At 44.1% G+C, this 19,475-nt stretch overlaps 1 protein-coding gene across 2 annotated transcripts in view; it reads left to right on the plus strand.

Moving 5' to 3' along the window:
• Window positions 1–8,709: 8,709 nt before the first annotated feature.
• The window catches only part of cpne7 (copine VII), a 215,499-nt gene continuing 204,733 nt past the window's right edge, over window positions 8,710–19,475 (plus strand). The window contains exons 1-2 of one of the 2 annotated variants that reach the window (XM_038806484.1): window positions 8,710–8,920; window positions 15,178–15,699. In XM_038806484.1, the coding sequence (XP_038662412.1) occupies window positions 15,526–15,699 (174 nt within the window). In that variant the 5' untranslated portion in view covers window positions 8,710–8,920; window positions 15,178–15,525. Of the gene's footprint in view, window positions 8,921–15,177; window positions 15,700–19,475 lie in introns of those variants that run through there. The other variant, XM_038806483.1, reaches the window with a different exon arrangement.

A 19,475-nucleotide genomic window follows, 5' to 3' on the forward strand; every position in this document is an offset into this window, starting at 1 on the left:
CGTATATGAGAATAATTAACCAATCACCTCAATAGTCTGCATGCTTAATTAAATTATCCAATCAATACAGAGGTATTTATATGTGTTCCCGAATATTTATCACCAGTTCCCTGTTATCAAGAATGTGCATATCAAACAGCTGCCCTGTCTAAGAACAACGTTGTTTCCCAGCTAAATGGCCAGCTGTAATAACAATTCTGGATAGCTACCTTCTCCCCTCCCCAACAGGCTGGCATCGCAGAAAAGATCCTACGCTCGTCTCCTGTCATACTTGATAAACAACATCTGGTTTATCTTCCTTGGGCCTCATCACAAAGGAGATGATGCCTTGGGCAAGCTTCCTGTGGGTGACAACTTCAGCTAAACAGATAGTGTGCAATACAAATCAATAGGGATGTTTTAACCCTTTCTGCACTTATTGGGATAACCAGCTCACAGTGCCAGGTTGGCACCCAGGTTGCCAGGGTACTAGTCTGGCAGTGCCAGGGTGTCCTGGTGGTACCAGCAGTGCCAGGATGTCACCCTGCCCAGAAGGCAAGCACCTGGGGGTCACCGAACCCCTGACAGACCGCCACAAGTATCGGTCCGTCTGGTCCCTGTTGGTGGAGACCAGTACTGAATGGCACTCGCCGAGGTCGCCAAGGCAAAGGAATAGATCCCAATGCCTCAGAACATTGCCTACTAAAGTGAGACTAGCTGTCTCGCTCTAATATGCAGATTTGCCAAAAGGTGATCCCACCCATAATGGACAGGATTCACATCGCAACGTCTCATGAGATCGGGTTAGGTGTTGAGAGCCGGGTCGATCCCGGGAGTGGGGTCTCTCGCCTTCTACTGGCCAGGCTGCGCCACGGCACTCTGCCTTTCAGGCGCAATGTGACCATTCGATCGCACCCAAGATTTAAAAACCGCACCCTTTCAGTATTTTTGGAGGAGCAGTAGCAGTGAATCAAAAATTAATACTAAAGCAAAATACTGTGGATGCTGGAATCTGAATAAAAGCAAATACTGTCAATTCCAAAGGAACTGTTCCCTCTAAGCCTGGTTCATTCTCCAGTCACCCCCTAACCACACCCTCTCCTCCCCACAACACATTTCCCGGCTCCCTCCTCGGGTGTACTTCTTTCTAGTTAGTGTACTGTATTCACTGCTCACAATGTGGTCTGCTCTCCATTGAGAAAACCATAGATTGGGTGGCCGCTTTGTGGAGCACCTCCGTTCAGTCCCCAAGCATGACCTTGAACGACTGGTTGCCTGTCATTTTAATTCTTCACCTTGCTCCCTGGGCAGCACGGTAGCATTGTGGATAGCACAATAGCTTCACAGCTCCAGGATCCCAGGTTCGATTCCGGCTTGGGTCACTGTCTGTGCAGAGTCTGCAGATCCTCCCCGTGTGTGCGTGGGTTTCCTCCGGGTGCTCTGGTTTCCTCCCACTGTCCAAAGATGTGCAGGTTAGGTGGATTGGCCATGATAAAAATTGCTCATAGTGTCCAAAATTGCCCTTAGTGTTGGGTGGGGTTACTGGGTTATGGGGATATGGTGGAGATGTTAATCTTGGGTAGAGTGCTCTTTCCAAGAGCCGATGCAGACTCGATAGGCCGAACGGCCTCCTTCTGCACTGTAAATTCTATGGTGATAATCCCACTCTGCTCTCTCTGACCTCAACCTCCTGCATTGTTCAAATCAACCTCAGAGTAAACTTGAAGAACAGCACCTCATCTTTTGATTCAACACTTTACAGCGTTCTGGACTCAACATTTGAGTTAAATAGTTATAAGTTCTGCCCCCATTTTGTTCCTTTCTCATTGCTGGTTTCAGTTTAGCTCTCGTGTTTTGCTTTTGGAAGACATCCTGCCATTCACACCTCCTCCTCTGAACTTCATCCACCAGGATCTCCAGTGGTGTGTTCGAGAACCTGTGCACCCCCTTCCCTCAGCCTGTGAGCCATCCTGATATGTCTTGTGTGTGTGTGTTTGTGTCAGCTAATACACCCCACACCATCAGTGGAAGTGGGTGAGTGGAACCTCCAGAAGTATTTCATTGGTTGTAAAACACTTTGGGATATCCTGAGGTCTGGAACGGTTCTATATAAATGCAAGTCTTTCTTTCTACAATCTACTCCTTGAAAATGATTCCGAACCAGCGTGCGTGTGATGTGTTAAACAAGCAAGAGTCTGTTTCTCGCTCCTCTGGGGAAAATTATGGTAATCAGATATTAGGCCCAAAATTGGATGGTAAAACCAGATTTTTAAATAGGTGTGCAAATGCAAAACAGAGTTAATGTTTCAGGTCGACGACCTCTCATCAGGAAGTGATGCGTGGGATGCATAAAATCAGGGGCAAAGTCATGATTGTCCATAGATCAAGAGAGATTAATAATGGAGCCATTAAATGTGAGGTGTCCCTGTGTGATGGACAGTAACTATAGCAACAGGAAGTTCTTAGTGACTGATTTTTAAATTGAAGATCTTATTGCATATTTTCATGGTATTTAGTTTGTCAGAAACCATCCTGACTTGTACTCTTTCTGCCTAAAATATAAAGGTTGATTTTTACAGAATACTAAAATTTGGGGAGATTGTATATTTGTTTAAAGAACTGTTTCCTCAGGAGCATTGGGCAGCTGTAACCATGTTAAATTAATTAAATTGCGGGTTTGAGTCCGAATTGCTTTCTGCAAGTATGGTATACTGTTTGGTTTAATAAAGCAAATAAACTGTTTCAAATGTTAATTTTCCACCTGTTCTGCCTGACAGTCAATATTGGAGCATTAAAAAATCAGAAATGTATCGAATTGTTTAGCTTATTAAGCCAAATGGAAAGTCAGTTTATCTGTTTCAGTTAACACATTAAAAAAAAGGAAGGCCAGTCATGAAGTGCAGGAAATAATTTGGACTCTGTTTGTGGGCCCCACTATTGTCAAGAATGGAGGTATACAGGGCCCCAAAATTACGAGGTCCGCTGGCTCTCCGACCTGTTCCCGATGTTGACCTTTTTCCGGCCGACACAGATCCGCCGCCTGGGGAAAGCTGGCCGAACCTATGAGGTGGGCAGAGAATTAGGCTGATTAAGATTAAGAAGGGTAACAGGGATTTTCCAGTTTCCTGATGCAACAGAGGACAGATCGACTGCCCAGAACAGGCCACTCAGTGGCAGGATGGGGTGAAAGCACACCTGGCGAGCTGACAACTCCACCACCACCTCCACCACCAGCCTCCTTGGGTGGGGATACAGCCAATGGCCACTCTGTATGGAGATAATGGTGATCTCTTTTCCTCCCAGTTAGAAAATGTCCACTGGGACCCTGTCCACTCCTCCAACTTTCATATTTTCATGTGTTCAATGGCAGCTTCGACTTGCTTGATGGGAGTCCAAGATCATCTTTGACGGTGATTTGGGGATTTCCTCAAACACGTCCTCATCTATGGTTGTATCACAGTTTAGGGGTTCTTTGAAGTGTTCTCTCCATCGAAGGCCTATGTTTCCTTTGTCTCTCAAGAGAGTTGCATCCTTACTCTGCACCGGTTTGAGGCCTTAGGGTATTGGGTCCATATGTTGCACTGAGAAGCCTCCAGTGTCATCTTGTCAGCAAGGAGTTGCAGCTCCTTACCTTTCTCAGTCTACCATTGGTTCTTGATTTGCCTGGGTCTTCTTTGTACTTTTCTCACCCTGGCAACATTCTTGTAAACCTCCTCTGCGCTCTCTCCAGAGCAATTACATCCTTCCTGTAATGTGGTGACTAGAATTGCCCACAATACTCCAGTTGTGGCCTCACCAGTGTTGTATACAATTCCAACATTCTACCCTTACTTTTATATTCTATGCCTCTGCCAATGAAGGTGAATATTCCATGTGGTTTCTTTATTGCCTTGTCTACTTGAAATGCTGCCTTTAAGGATCTGTGTACTTGTATATCAAGGTCTCTCACTTCATCTACTACTCTTAGTATGTTCCCATTTATTGTGTGTTCCCTACAACTGTTTGACCTCCCTAAATGCATGACCTCACTCACACTTCTCTGTGTTAAATTCCATCTACCACTTTATCGCCCACTCCACCAACTCATCTATATCATTTTAGAGATTATAGCTAGCCTCTAAACTGTCCATCAATAGGCCAATCTTTGTGTCATCTGCAAATTTCCCAATTATGCTCCCCACATTCATGTCCAAATTATTAATATATAACACGAACAATAAGGGTCCCAACACCGAGCCCTGTGGAACACCACTTGAAACAAGTTTCCATTTGCAAGGGCTGCCATTGACCATTACCCTTTGTTTCCTGTTACTTAGACAACTTTTTATTCAGTTTGTCACATTGCTCTGTATCCCATGGGCTTTTACTTTCTTGACCAATCTGCCATGTGGTACTTTGTCAAACACCTTGCTAAAATCTATGTACACAACATCCACTGCACTGCCTTCATCAATCTTTCTTGTCACTTCCTCAAAGAAGTCAATCAAATTTGTGAGGCAAGACTTTCCTGTAACAAATCCATGCTGATTATTAGTCCACACATTTTTATGTGACAGTTAATCCTGTCTCTCAGGATTGATTCTACTCATTTGTCCACCACGGATGCAAGACTAACTGGCCTATAATTGTTTGGCATTTCCTTTGATCCTTTGTTAAGGGGTGGCACTGTGGGTAGCGCTGTTGCTTCACAGCTCCAGGCTCCCAGGTTCGATTCCTGGCTTGGGTCGCTGTCTGTGTGGAGTCTGCACATTCTCCCTGTGTCTGTGTGGGTTTCCTCCGGGTGCTCCGGTTTCCTCCCACAACTCCTGAAAGACGTGCTGTTAGGTAATTTGGACATTCTGAATTCTTCCTGTGTACCCGAACAGGCATCAGAATGTGGCAACTAGGGGCTTTTCACAGTAAATTCATTGCAGTGTTAATATAAGCCTACTTGTGACAATGAAGATTAATAAACAATGGAACCACATTTACATTTCTCCAGTCCTCTATTACCTCTCCTATATCTAGTGAAGTTTGGAAAATCATTTTCAGAGCATCTGCTATCACCTCCCTGACCTCCTTCAGTAGCCTTGGAAATAATACATCTGGCCCTCCCGACTTATCAGCTTTCAATGATTTCAACCCTTTGAGTACTTCCTCTCTCTTTATGATTATCCCATTCAATATCTCACAGTCTTCCTCCTGGACTACTATATCTGCATCACCCATTTCCTTTGTAAACACAGAGACAAACTATTCATGTAAAACCCTTCCCATATCCTCTGTATCTACACACAAGTTCCCTTTTTCATCTCTGATAGGTCCCACCTTTTCCTTAACTAATCTTTTACCATTAATATATTGGCAAAATATCTTTAGGTTTTCTTTAGCTTTACTTGCTAATCTTTTTGAATGCCCTGTCTGCGATTTCCTTATTTCCTTTTTGTCTTCGTCCCTGCACTTCTTGTGGGTGGCACAGTAACACAGTGGTTAGCATTGTCGCTTCACAGCTCCAGGGTCCCAGGTTCAATTCCCAGCTTGGGTCACTGTCTATGTGGAGTCTGCACGTTTCCTCGTGGGTTTCCTCCGGGTGCTCCGGCTTCCCCCCACAGTCCAAAGACATGCAGGTTAGGTGGAATTGGCCATGCTAAATTGCCCTCAGTGTCCAAAGGGGTTGCTGGGTTATGGATATGGGACAGAGTTGTAGGCTTAAGTGGTGTGGTCATTCCAGGGGCCAGTGCAGGCTTGGTGGGCCGAATGGCCTCATTCTGCACTGTAAATTCTATGTCTATACTTGTCTAGGCTATCTGCAGTGCTTAGTTCTTTGTGCCCATCATGCGCTTTCTTTTTCTGTTTGATCTTCCCCTGTATTCCTCTAGACAACCAGAAGAGTCTAAATGTGGCAGTACAGTACCACTCTTATTTTTGGAGGGGACATGTCTACTTTGTACATTTAGGATCTCTCTTTTTAGTGCTTCCCACTGGTTTTCCACTGATTTATCCTCTAGCAGTGCAACCAGTCTACTTCAGGCAAGTTCCTTCTAATTGCTGCAAAGTTTGCCTTCCCCCAGTTCTAAATTTTTACTCCTGCTTTATCTCTGATCTCTTCCAATTTCTGAATCTAATTGAATTGTGATCACTATCCCTGATATGGTCAATTGTCACTTCATCCACTTGCCCTTCTTTGTTTCCCAAGACGAGGTCCAGAATTGCATCTCCCCTTGTTGGGATTGTCACCAATTGTTTGAAAAAGTTTCCTGGACACATTCCACAACGTTTTCTCCCTCAGTTCCCCTTATATTGTTTGAATCTCAGTTGATATTGGATTAGTTAAAATCTTTGACTATTATTGTTCTCTTGTTCTTACAGGCAGACATTTGCCTACATGTTTGATCTTCTATTTCCCTTTCACTATTTGGGGGTCTCTGGTATACTCTCAGTAGTGTCACTGCACTTTTTTCATTCTAAACTCAGCCCATAAAGCCTTGTTTGCTGACCTGAATAGTATATCACCCTTCTCACAACTGGATTTGATTCTTTAACCATTAGTGCTACTCCCCCTCCTTTTTTATCTGCCACTCTATCATGCCTGAAAACTCTGTACCCAGGGATATTGAGCTGCCAATTTTGTCCTTCCTTTAGCCAGGTTTCCGTTATAGCAATGACATCCCGTTGCCATGTGTCTACCTGTGCCCTTAACTCTAATACCTTGTTTGTAGTACTCCTTGCATTGAAGTATAAACAGTTCAATCACACCATTTTCCCTTTTTATATATTTTTTATTTGCTCATGTGGTGTGGGCGTCGCTGGCTGGGGCATCATTTATTGCCCATCCCTGAGCGGATTTAAGAGTCAATCACATTGCTGCGGGTCTGGAGTCACATGTAGGCCAGACCAGGTAAGGGTTTGGGCAGCATGGGAGCACAAGTGGATAGCACTGTGGCTTCACAGCGCCAGGGTCCCAGGTTTGATTCCCCGCTGGGTCACTGTCTGTGCGGAGTCTGCACGTTCTCCCCATGACTGCGTCGGTTTCCTTTGGGTGCTCCGGTTTCCTCCCAAAGTCCAAAGACATGCAGATGAGTTGGATTGGCCATGCTAAAATTGCCCTTAGTGTCCAAAACAGGTTAGGAGGGGTTATTGGGTTACGGGGATAGGGAGAAGCGAGGGCTTAATGTGGGTCGGTGCAGACTCGATGGGCCAAATGACCTCCTTCGGCTTTCTATGTTCTCTGTATGTTCTGTGATAACAGATTTCCTTCCCTAAAGGACATGAGTGAGCCAGATGGGTTTTTACGACAATCGACAATGGTTTCATGGTCACCATTACTTTGCATTCCAGAGTATTTTTTATTGAATTCAAATTTCACCATCTCCCATGTGGCAGTGCCCTTGCTGGAACCTTTTTAAACTTTGCTTCTCCTGTAATTCCAAGACTATCGCTACATCTTCTACATTAGTAGTTAATGTTCTACCTCCATTTTCTTGATCTGAATATTACCTATCTGATCCTATTTCTGGATCCGATCCCCCTGCCACACTGGTTTAAATACGACCCAACACAGTGCTAAGCAGTGTTGATCCCCTGGCTTGGTGGGAATGGTAGAGTGGGGAATATGCCAGGCTATAAGGTTGCAGATTGTGGTTGAGTACAATTCTGCTGCTGCTGATGGCCCACAATGCCTCATTGATGCCCAGTCTTGAGTTGCTGGATCTGTTCCAAGTCTATCCCAATTAGTAGTGCCACAGAACAAGACTATGCGGTGGCCACTTTCACTGATACTCTCATGGGCAGAAACGCCTGTAACAGGCAGGTTGGTGAGGATGAAGTCAGGTATGTTTCTCCCTCTTGTTGGTTCCCTCACCACCTGATGCAATCCCAGTCTAGTAGCTATGTCCTCTAGGATTCGACCAGCTTGGTCTGTGATGGTACTACTGTACCAAGCCACTCTCGGATGATAAACATTGAAGTCCTCCACGCAGAGTACATTATGCACCCTGACCACCTTCAGTGCTTCCTCCAAGTGGTGTTCAACATGGAGGAGTACTGATTCATCAGCTGGTGGTGGCCAGTAGTGGTAATCAGCAGGAGGCAACTCTGCCAGCAATTGCAGGGTTTTCACATTTGTCTGCATAGTGTGGGCTGGTTTAGCTCAGTGGGCTAGACAGCTGGTTTGTAACGCCGAACAAGGCCAGCAGCGTGGGTTCAATTCCTGTACCAGTTTACCTGAACAGGTGCCGGAATGTGGCGACTGGGGGCTTTTCACAGAAACTTCATACTTGTGACAATAAAAGATTATTATTAGGTGTGGGGCCTGAAGTCCTGCTGTGCGATTTGTCCAAGGCTAATAGTCAATGCAGTTAGATGCTCCATTATTATTACTCCGCTTTGCAACCCGGTGTCTCCCAATGTGCATCAACCACTGCCCACCTTCTAGCGAATTGGAATCTGATGTAATAGAATTAAACGAAAGTAACACAGTTGTCAGGATGCTACCACCCCCCCCCCCCCCCCCCACCCCCGCATTACTTCGAGGATTTCACAGATTAATCATGTTCCTGCAAAAATAAAAACACATCTATTTCATCCCCTTCCACTTCCTCAACTCAGGATCCGATTTGAGAAGATCAAAGCCCAGGGCATGTAATCTGACCGCGAAATAGTCTTCCACGGTGTTTTGGGACTCGATAGAACACGGTGCTGCAGTGGTCCAAGAGTTAAATGGGAGTAAGTTTACTGGCAGCAGGGAAAGGAAGGCAGACCCATCTGTACCCGGCGATCGAGGGAAGTAGGTTGGTCCTTGGAAAGGCTGCTATTCCCAGCTGCTGCTGTTTCTGGGAGCTTGAATAAGTACCTGAATACTGGAGCTCCCTCTTTCTCTCTCTGTCTGCCTCGCACTCACTGGCTGTCTTGGAGCACAGGCGATTCAGGCTGAATCTAGGACTCTCTCTCTCTCTCTCTCCAGGTACTTTTTAGTGGTAGCTGTTTTTTTTTCTGTCTCCCCTCCTCACAGGTATACATTGTCGTGGCGGCTAGTTGGGAATATTAAACGGAGGGGTGCTGTCGACCAATATCTACGGAGGCAGTGGGAATAACCGGCGGGAAGACTAATTCACTGAGTTACATTTCCGACGACTGATGTGATTTGAAGTATGGGTTAATATTTCAGTAGCACAGCAGATTGCCTTTATGAATGATATCACAGACTTTTCCTATTCACCACGAAGGCAACTCACAAAACTCAACTCGGGCTGGACGAGATTAGTGCTGCCAATTCAATTTCCATGTTTTAACATGAACTATCTGGCATGTGGTAGCAATTTCTGGCTGTGTGACCACGGCACCTTGTCCATCGCTGTTCACGAGTGTGTTTCCTGATAAGTTTCCATTTCGAGAGAAACTTATTTATTGGTTAATAAAGCGCGATTAGTCAGTGTGCCAGTTCTGTGGGTAAATGCCGATGTGATTGGGCGGGAAGAAGGAGACTGCTCCTTGTAGAAACTCCAAATTCAACAGAGATTGTTACTTAATCCGGGTGTGATGGATCGGAGTTGAGACCCAGAAATTGAAAATTAAAATGAACGATAATGTTCTTGTAACCTGATGTGCCCCGTGTGGCCGAGTAATGATTTTGGGAGCAGGGAATTAAAATTGCAGCCTTGCTGTAATTGATTTTACAGGGGAGCAGAATCTATTGCATTTGGGCACAGATCTTTGTCAAGTAATATCATGCATTTTCTGTTCATGCTCTGCACCGGACACATTACCAGGTCTCTTATGTAATCAATAAAAGATTGTGAGCATATAGCTGGCATGATATTTATAATTCATGTACACAGGAAGTATATAGGTCATGAAGTGGTATACACTCACTGCATACTTTAATGTTTTATATTGGTAGATAATCTATATGGAAAATGTTCATTCAATGTATAAAGCGGCGATATAAATCACATTATTTCTCACAGGCAATTGCACAAGATCTGTGTACAAGTTGATGCTGAGCATTAGAAGGAGATAGAGACCCAAACATTAAATAATGAAACACATTCAGAAGAGAAAAAAATGTGAAGATAGCCGTGGAAATAATACGTTAGAAGGCGTGTTTAATGTGGTTTTGGTTACGGCTCGAGCTAGTTAGGGACGACTGCTGTCTGGGGCTGAACCGTGCTCCACTTTGAGCTCTGGCGATAGAACATGCATTGTACTGTAGAAATGCCTTTTGGGAGCAGCGTTGCTCCGGACAACTTCCAGGAGATAAACCCACCTTTGGCGACTCCCTGCCCGCTGGCCAAACCTTCAGATTACTTTGCCAACCTCGGCAGCATTGTTGTGAGTGGGATTGAAGGAAGTGGCACCAATAATTCTGTGGCTGACTGAAAATTTCCAGAATACATGCAGGGTGATAATATCCCTGGCATTATTCCCTGATTTGGCTTTCACTGCTAATAGCTGGGAAACACATCAAATAAACCTATTGGAAACCTTTGATTCCCGCAGCTTTCATCAAACATGCACACAAAAATATTTTCACTCTTATCTTTCATAAAATACAAAAGATTCTGACCTGACACCGTGACAATTAATACCACCCCCGCACCTAACAGCAGAAAAATAGTTTCCCGCTCTGGCTGCTACTTTAATGGATGTTCTTTCTCGGTTTATTCTCGCTAATATTTTCTCCAGACAATTTTATCAGTGGTTCAGGTTTATCCCTTCTGTACATTAGCTGGAATAGCAGCTGAGTAGTTTCTCCCAGTGGAGGATCAAATTCTCCTGAATTAACATTGAAAATTCCTCCCATTTGATGCATGAGGGCACTCTGATCAAAACTCAGAGGGCTTTCTCTGGTGAGTACCCATAGCTCTCAGAATCAATGTTGAAAACTTTCTCAAAATGGGCCAGGGTTTCTTGTGGGATGGCTGAATGTTGCTCGACATAAACTTCTTGCTCTAAGCTTCTATTCTCACGAGCATGTTGTTTTGTTTCTATTGGGATTATTTCAGTAATATTACTTTAGTGACACAGACCCACTGAATATATAAATCACTTGGAATTTTGACCATTGTGACACAGGATTGAGGTGTTTTATCTGCCAATGATGTAACGTACTTAAGGGAGAGTAGCTGATGGTCCTCTGGGACTGTGGAGATATTTCATTTTGCAAAGTATAAAAAAAAAGCAGAATGCTAAATCATTATTTATAAAATATACAAAGAAATGTAAACGTGTTTGGTGTAGAGAGGACAAGCAGAAGATGTCATTTTATTATTTGGTAAATATCTGCTGAAATGCAGTATATGTTCTGCTATGTTGCAACATACAGTATACATTGCCTGCTTTAGTTAATACAGCTAATCTTGATTTTGGCTGAGTCCAGTTTGTTCAAATGAAACAATTTTAGAATAATTTTGTACATGGAAGATGTGAACTATCATTTCACATCCCCATTTCCCCTCCAGTTTCCCATCTCTGGCCCAATTCTCTATCCATGTCAAAAAGTTTGTTTCCAATTCCATGTGCTTCTGTTTTCCTAACAATCTCTTTGTGTGAAACCTTATCGAATGCCTTCCCGAAATCCACGTAATAACATTCTAGAACATTAGTGGCCTCCTCAAAATTCCAGCCAGTTTAATTAGGCAAGACGTATTCTTTACAAATCCATGCTGGCTGACTGATCAGTACATGTTTGTTCACATGCTCAGTAACCCGAAAGAAGATTTGATAACTTCCCCACAACAAATGATAAACTTTCCTCATTTCTCACTACCGCCCTTCTTAATTTATTATTATGAAGGTGAGCTACCCAAATAGCATAAATGATTGAAAAAAATAATATTTCACAATATGTGAGGTTTATTCTGTAATAAAGATATGTTTAGCATAATCTGTTAATAAATTTGTGCTCACAATCTAATTGCTATCATCATAATTTGTAAAGGGATGAAAGTTGTAGAGTTAAAAAGAAAGCTTATTTTCAAAAGAATTGTAACGTGTTTGCAAATTATATTAAGTTAACATACCTGTTAAAAAGTTTTCCTAATAGCAATTAAACATTTAACTTCATAAATGTTTTTGTGTTGTGAGGAAAATCTGTTATAAAATTAATAATTGGACCTCAGGACATTACAGAACACATCACGTTCAATATATTTCATTCGATTAGCACATAGCAAAGTCCAAAAGAAACAAATGGCAGAAATGTCCAGTTGTCAGTTTCATCGGCATTGGTAGCAAAATTGGGCAGGACTCAACTTGATTAAAGGGCAGAATATCTTCGTGTTTATCAAATAACTGTGGTGGAACTGAATGGACTAGCCAGCTGTCACAAATTCCACTCCCAACATTGCAAATTCGGAATATTGAAATCAACAAGCCTGATAATCTGAAAACACAGTAGCTCAGTGGTTATCACCGTTGCTTCACAGCTCCAGGGTCCCAGGTTCAATTTCCAGCTTGGGTCACTGTCTGTGCGGAGTCTGCATTCTCTTCATGCCTGTGTGGATTCCCTCCAGGTGCCCCGGTTCCCTCCCACAAGCCCCAAAATATGTGCTGTAGGTAATTTGGACATTCTGAATTCTCCCTCCGTGTACCTGAACAGGCATTGGACCAGGGGCTTTTCACAGTAACTTCATTGCAGTGTTAGTGTAAGCCTACTTGTGACAATAAAGATTATTATTAACAGCTTCTGGATTGTTATCAAAATAAATATCCTACCTGGTGGACAGGTGACTGCAAGCGAACAGTATGTTATTGACTATTCATAGCCTCTGAAATGGATTACCAAGTCAGCCCTAATTGGTTGGCGACCCTGAGTGGAGGCTGATCAGCACAAGGAAATAGCTTAGAAAAGCCCCCACCCCTCCTGCCCAATTTGTCAAATGGGTCCCCAACTTGCCAATAGTCCCAACGCTCAAAAGGAACCAAGTCTGCAAAATCCCAGCATTTAACTTAATTTCCCGTCTACAGATACTGCCTGAATATGACAATTTCTTTCTGTTTTTTATTGTTTTCATTTAGTGGTGGACATGTGAAATGATCATAACAAAAGTAATTTATGTCGGGTCGGTTAACACTTTTAATTTAAAAAGCTGAATCAATATAGCACTAGATGCTCACTGGGACCCTGGATCTGTTATTAGTGGCATACAGATAAATGAACTGCAGCTTTGCTCGATTGCCTTCAGAGGCCAGGGATGAACTGTGAAGTCTTCAAAGTTTTATTTGTGGTTTTTTTCTTCCATAAGGAAATTAAATGGGGTAGCGTGCAGGAAAGGCATTTATTTAATGGAAGACTGAAAAGAACGTAAAATAATAAAATCTCAACAGTGAATCTATCCTGGCATTGCTCACGGTATATCTATAAGGACAGGGGTATTATATCATGCAGCATGTAATGTTACTCTGTTATTAAGGTCGATCACAATTCTTTAAATTCTCCCAATATTGATTACAGTAAATAGGAACATCCTGTATTTAATTATAAAAATAGTTCCTTCAAACCACATACTCCAGCCACTTTTCTGTCAACTTTTAAGGTGATTTTAAATCTCGACGTCCTCACCTAGGTCCAACAACCAATAAGAATTGCCTGTTTTGTTCTGTACTTGTAGCTCAGTGTGATATTTGATATGTGCTGTTCGTAATGTGATGTTTGCAGTGCCTGTCTGAAAGACAAGGGATGCAAAACTTTAATATTGGAAGAAAAATAAATAATGACAATGAATGATATATGATTTGAAACATTGTTATTATAGGTATAAGGAATGATTGGGATATAATTTGATGCATAATGATAAATGTCAGTAACAGGAAATTAAGGGGGTGACAACCTGACACGTTTTAAACATAAACAACAGGAGTGAATGGGAAATTATTCCTACCCAGAATTCCTTACAAGAAAAGCATATGGGAGATCATTTAAAAAATAAACAAATTTAGAGTACCCAATTATCTTTTTCCAATTAAGGGGCAATATAGCGTGGCCAATCCACCTACCCTGCGCATCTTTTTGGGTTGTGTAGGTGAGTCCCACGCAGACATGGGGATAATGTGCAAACTCCACACAGACAGTGACCCGGGGCTGGGATCGAACCCGGGTCCTCTCTGTCGTGAGGCAGCAGTGCTAACCACTGTGACGCCATGCTGCCCTTATGGGAGATAATTTTTAACCGTTGGATTTCTATATAATGAGAATTAATGCATAAAATGATTTGATGAAAGCTATGAATGGGCATATATAGTATTAATTTTAATTTCATAACAAAACCAAACCAAACGTGTTCATTTATATACAGATAACTATTTTTCAGAATGACACAGGGAAGACACTTGCTTAAAAGGGATTCTTTATTTTTTATTTAATCTTTTAAAAAACTTTGCCAGTTTCATCTTCCTTTTTTTTATTTCCCTTCTTTATTTATTTTACTTTTTAATCTTAAAGAAAGGTACTTAAATATTACGAAATCTAACAACAAAATTGAATAGATTACGTAAAAAACCACAGGAGAAACAGATTGCATTGAAGAAACTTAAAGATGGGCAGCACAGTGGCGCAGTGGTAGCCCTGCAGTCTCACGGCACCAAGGTCCCAGGTTCGATCCCAGCACTGGGTCACTGTCCGTGTGGAGTTTGCACATTCTCCCCGTGTCTGCGTGGGTTTCGCCCCCACAACCCAAAGATGTGCAAAGTAGGTGGATTGAACATGCTCAATTGCCTCTTAATTGGAAAAAATGAATTGGGTACTCTAAATTTATAAAAAAAAAGAAACTTCTATTATCATAGAATTTACAGTGCAGAAGGAGGCCATTCGGCCCATCGAGTTTGCACCGCCTCTTGGAAAGAGCACCCTACCCAAGGTCAACACCTCCACCCTTTCCCCATAACCCAGTAACCCCACCCTACACTGAGGACAATTTTGGTCACTAAGGGCAATTTAGCATGGCCAATCCACCTAACCTGCACATCTTTGGACTGTGGGAGGAAACCGGAGCACCCGGAAGAAACCCACGCACACATGGGGAGGATGTGCAGACACCGCACAGACAGTGACCTAAGCCGGGAATCGAACCTGGGACCCTCGCGCTGTGAAGCAATTGTGCTATCTAGCTCATAAAGTTCATTTATTGTGATTGTTCGTGTTAATCTCAAGCAAATGACTCAAATTTCAAAATCCTTTGAAAGATGACATTTATTACAATAAACCTTTGCTTGTATTTTCAGGTGCTTTTGATATCGGCTCTGGTGCTACATTGTCTAAAAGGATTGCTTCCTGACCGGAGTCACTTCAGTTTATTCTTGGATACTGAAGATGAAAGAATCAAAGTGTTAGCAACACTTAAATTGGGGGATCCCAGAAAGGACTGACACTGATTCTGCTGAAATAATCATTATCACCTTTATCTCTTCCAACATCTCAGTAGCTGGCTGTCCTCGTGCAAACATCTAATATTAATCCTCAGTGTTGGCTTCTTATTGTTAGCAACTCGGGGAATACTTGATCTAGTCTGCTAACGTGTTCCCACTAAAGTTTCCTTGCTGCTGGTTTCTCAGACAGCTCTTGGTGCAGTGATGACTGACCTCACAGGCAGGGTGTCTCCAGGCCCACTGGGTGTTGTTACAGCTCCTTGTGTGTCCAAGGTGGAGCTACGCGTTTCCTGCAAAGCTTTGCTGGACAGAGATACTCTCAATAAATCTGACCCATCTGTGGTACTTTTGACACAGTCTCAAGGACATTGGGTGGAGGTAAGTGGCAGTCAATAGATATTACCTTAGTACAATCTCAATGTGCTTGTGCAGGAGTATATAGGAAAGGTCAGCACAACTGATTAGAAATAAGGTGGATCATGAGGTCTGTTTGCTTTAAAACAGCTGGGCAAAGATTGATATGCACAAGGCTCTTTTGTAACATTCTTAGTTAAGATGGCAGATGCACTTTACCAATTCACTGGCTATGAAAGCACATCCTGAGAATGTGAAAGGCGCTATATTACTCCAAATTATTTTCCTTTCTTTCAGTGTGTGTGAATGAGTACCTTGAGGAATGGGAGACTCATGCTGGCTGAGTCAACATCCTCTCTCTCAGTTTGCACACTGTCTGAATTTGTTCCTTCTGCTTTTTGTATGATTCTGTAGGATAATGTGAATGTCTTTGTGGAAAATGTCAGAAAAACACTTCCATCCACCAGCATACAGTAATCTTCTTATCAAATCTGCTCAGTGAAGTCATAGCTGTCTGACATCTAATTCAAACAGACATAGGTTAAATGTTCTTCCGTCACATCAGGCAGGGAATTATTATGAGAGAAAAATCAGTAAAGCCATTCAATATCTTGGATTGAAGAGAGAAAGTACAATGAAGTAAAAGCCCGCAAAATCAGGAAAAAGCACACCAACCACCATCTTGAGATGTTTTTGGTTTGCCGGGAAACCCTACACAAGTGGAAAGAATGCCCAGCAGAAGAAACTGAGTACCACAACTGTGGAAAATGAGGACATTTTTAAATAGTCTGTAGATGCAAAGTTCTTATAGTTCACAGGTAGAAAGAGGTGAGAATGAAACCAAATAAAGTCCAAGATGTGAAAGAATCACAGAAAAAAGGATAAATAACCTACTTAGGCCATGTTCACCAAACAGAAAGTAATTACTGGAGCATTAAATTAGAAGTTGATCGTCACATGACAGAATTCCAGTTAGATACTGGGGCAGGTGTTTCAGTATTATCTGATGAAGTGAAATGGCTTAAAACTATCACATTACAGTCATCTTCCATCTGGTTGCATGGTCCAGAAATGACTATATTTAAAGTAATAGGACATCACTTGGTAAGATTAAGAAACAAGGAAGTCAGCACTTGAGAGGTTTGCTCGATCCCAGGATTCTAATGGGTCCAAGTCAGATGCTGAGAGTCGCTGGACAACATTAACCCAGAGCTATTGCAGAAGCTAGGATATGGCAGTGAGATTCACGAGGGGATGTCTGCAACATTTCAGTGAGTGCATAGCCGACTGGAGGAGCCCCAAAGGCTACAGGCGCAGGAGATGATATCAGCAATGCATGGTTTCATAGATTTCATAGAATTTACAGTGCAGAAGGAGGCCATTCGGCCCATCGAGTCTGCACCGGCTCCTGGAAAGAGCACCCTACCCAAGGTTAACACCTCCACCCTATCCCCATAACCCAGTAACCCCACCCAACACTAAGGGCAATTTTGGATGTTAAGGGCAATTTATCATGTCCAATCCACCTAACTTGCACATCTTTGGACTGGACCAAGGCCAGCATGCTAGAGTGGCGACCACAGTGGAAAACCACAAGGTCAGCGTCTTGAGTGATGGTGCCCAAGGCATGGCTCAGAATGTGATGACCATGGCTGAGGGCCTTGACATCATGCCCCAATCGTTGAAGGACATGTCCCATATGCAGGTGGACATTTCTGAGGCTTAAACACCACGGTGCAGACAAGGTTGAACCACCAGGACTGGCAGAGCCACATGGCCCAGAGGCCCCTGGATCTCATTCCAGCTGCCCCTTCATCCCATGGAGACCCCCAAGGCCCTACGGGCATGGGCAGTGAGGAGAAAATGCTGGAGGCCAACCCGGGGCCTGCCACCGAGGAGAGGATGGCGGTCTCCAATTCTCAAGGTCAGAGGGCAGAACAGGGTGGCATGTCAAGGCCGGTGATACTGATAAGCAGACCAAGGGCTTCTGGCTTCCAGAGTCATCCGCCAACAGCATCAAAGGCCAAAGGGCATGGAAAGCAGCAGCTGCCTCCACCTTCCTGGGGATACACCTAGATGTAATGGTAGACAGCATAAGAGCAAAATGATTGGGGAGAACTGAGGCACTGGGCAGCACTGGAGAGTGGGGTCAACATCTGTAGTTAGGTGAAATGAGAAGGTCCAATGTTCACTAATCAAACAAGTTAAATCTGATACATGTGAAGCCTCTGTAATGTTAATCTTCACAGCGGACCTGCCTGCACCCCAATTCCTGTTGCCCTCCGATGCCCGCACCTCCACTCCCTCAGGCATTGTGGTCCAAGATAAACTTCCCCGATGCAGGCCCTATTCAGAGGATGGGTGTGAGCGTGTTGTCAGCAGAAAGACAGGAGTCAGACTTTGGCATAAACCGCGCGGAGTACCAGAGCTTACCTCACAGCAAGTGATCATCACTTTCCTGCCTTATATATTGACCAGCTGATAGTGTCGGCACAGGCCCATCCCCCTGGAGTGATGTCACAGACATTCAGAGGGTGGAACAGAGTAGTTGGCGGCGGTGGTGGTGGTGGTAGGGGGTGGGGAGGGTGGAGGGGAGGGAGGGTCGGGAAATGTGGAAGCGGTGAGGAAGGATGTGAATGTGGGGAAGGAGGGGAATGGGGGAACAGGGGTAGGAAGGGAATGGGGGGCAGGGGTAAGTTGATGGAAAAAGTCCCGTCCTATGAGAATCGGGTGAGGATGTGTCTTCCTGGTCCTCTGTGTATGCCCGATCCTTGCCGCCACCTGTCCGCCATCTTCCGATTCCTCCTGCGGATCCTCCCCGGGCTCATTCTCCATTCCCTTCTGGTGTACGTCCTCCTCAGACGAGGCCGCTTGTCCCTCCTCCTCCAGCAAGTCACCCGTTGCTGTGTCAAGTTGTGGAGGACACAGCAGACCACCACAAAGCGGGAGGCCATCTGGGGGGGGGGGGGGGGGGGGGGGGGGGGGGGGGGGGGATACTGCAGTACACCACCAGAGCAGTCCAGGTATTGGAACCACATTTTGTGCAGTCAGATGCACTGCTCAATGACAGCATGGGTAGAAACATGGGCCTCATTATATCGGCTCTCTGTCTCTGTCTCCAGCCTCTGCACTGGTATCATCAGCCAAGACCTCAGCTGATACCCCTTATCCCTGAAGAGCCATCCTATCATCCTGGGCTGGTCCTCGAAGATGCCGAGGATCTCCGTATGTCCCAGGATGTAGCTGTCATGCACGAACCCTGGCAAGCGTGTACGCATGTGGATAATCCGGAGGAGCTGGTCACATGCAAGTTGAACATTCAGGGAGTAGATCCATTTCTTGTTAGTGAAGGACACCCCCTGATGTCCCATTGCGGACAAGGTGATGTGGGTGCCATCAATTACCCCCAAGATCTGGGGCACCCTGACAATGGCAGAGAATCCTGCAGCCCAGGCATCTTATTGGACCTGGTCCAGCTCAAAGTCGATAAAGTATGACCAGGCATACAGGGCTTCCTTGACCTCACAGATGCACTTGTGGGAGCTTGTGAGGGGATTCAGGTTCGAAACCCACCGTGGCAGATGGTGAAATTGAATTCAGTAAAAATCTGGAATTAAAAATGTAATGATGGCCATGAATTGATTGTCCTAAAACCCATCTGTTCATTAATGTTGTTCGGGAAGGAAATCTGTTGCCTTTATCCGGTCTGGCCTCCATTTGACTGCAGGTCGACAGCATTGTGGTTGACTCTTAACAACCCTCAACAATGGGCATTAAATGGTGGCCCAGCCAGCGACACC

The sequence above is a fragment of the Scyliorhinus canicula genome, chromosome 9, assembly GCF_902713615.1.
Source record: "Scyliorhinus canicula chromosome 9, sScyCan1.1, whole genome shotgun sequence".
Classification (NCBI taxonomy): domain Eukaryota; kingdom Metazoa; phylum Chordata; class Chondrichthyes; order Carcharhiniformes; family Scyliorhinidae; genus Scyliorhinus; species Scyliorhinus canicula.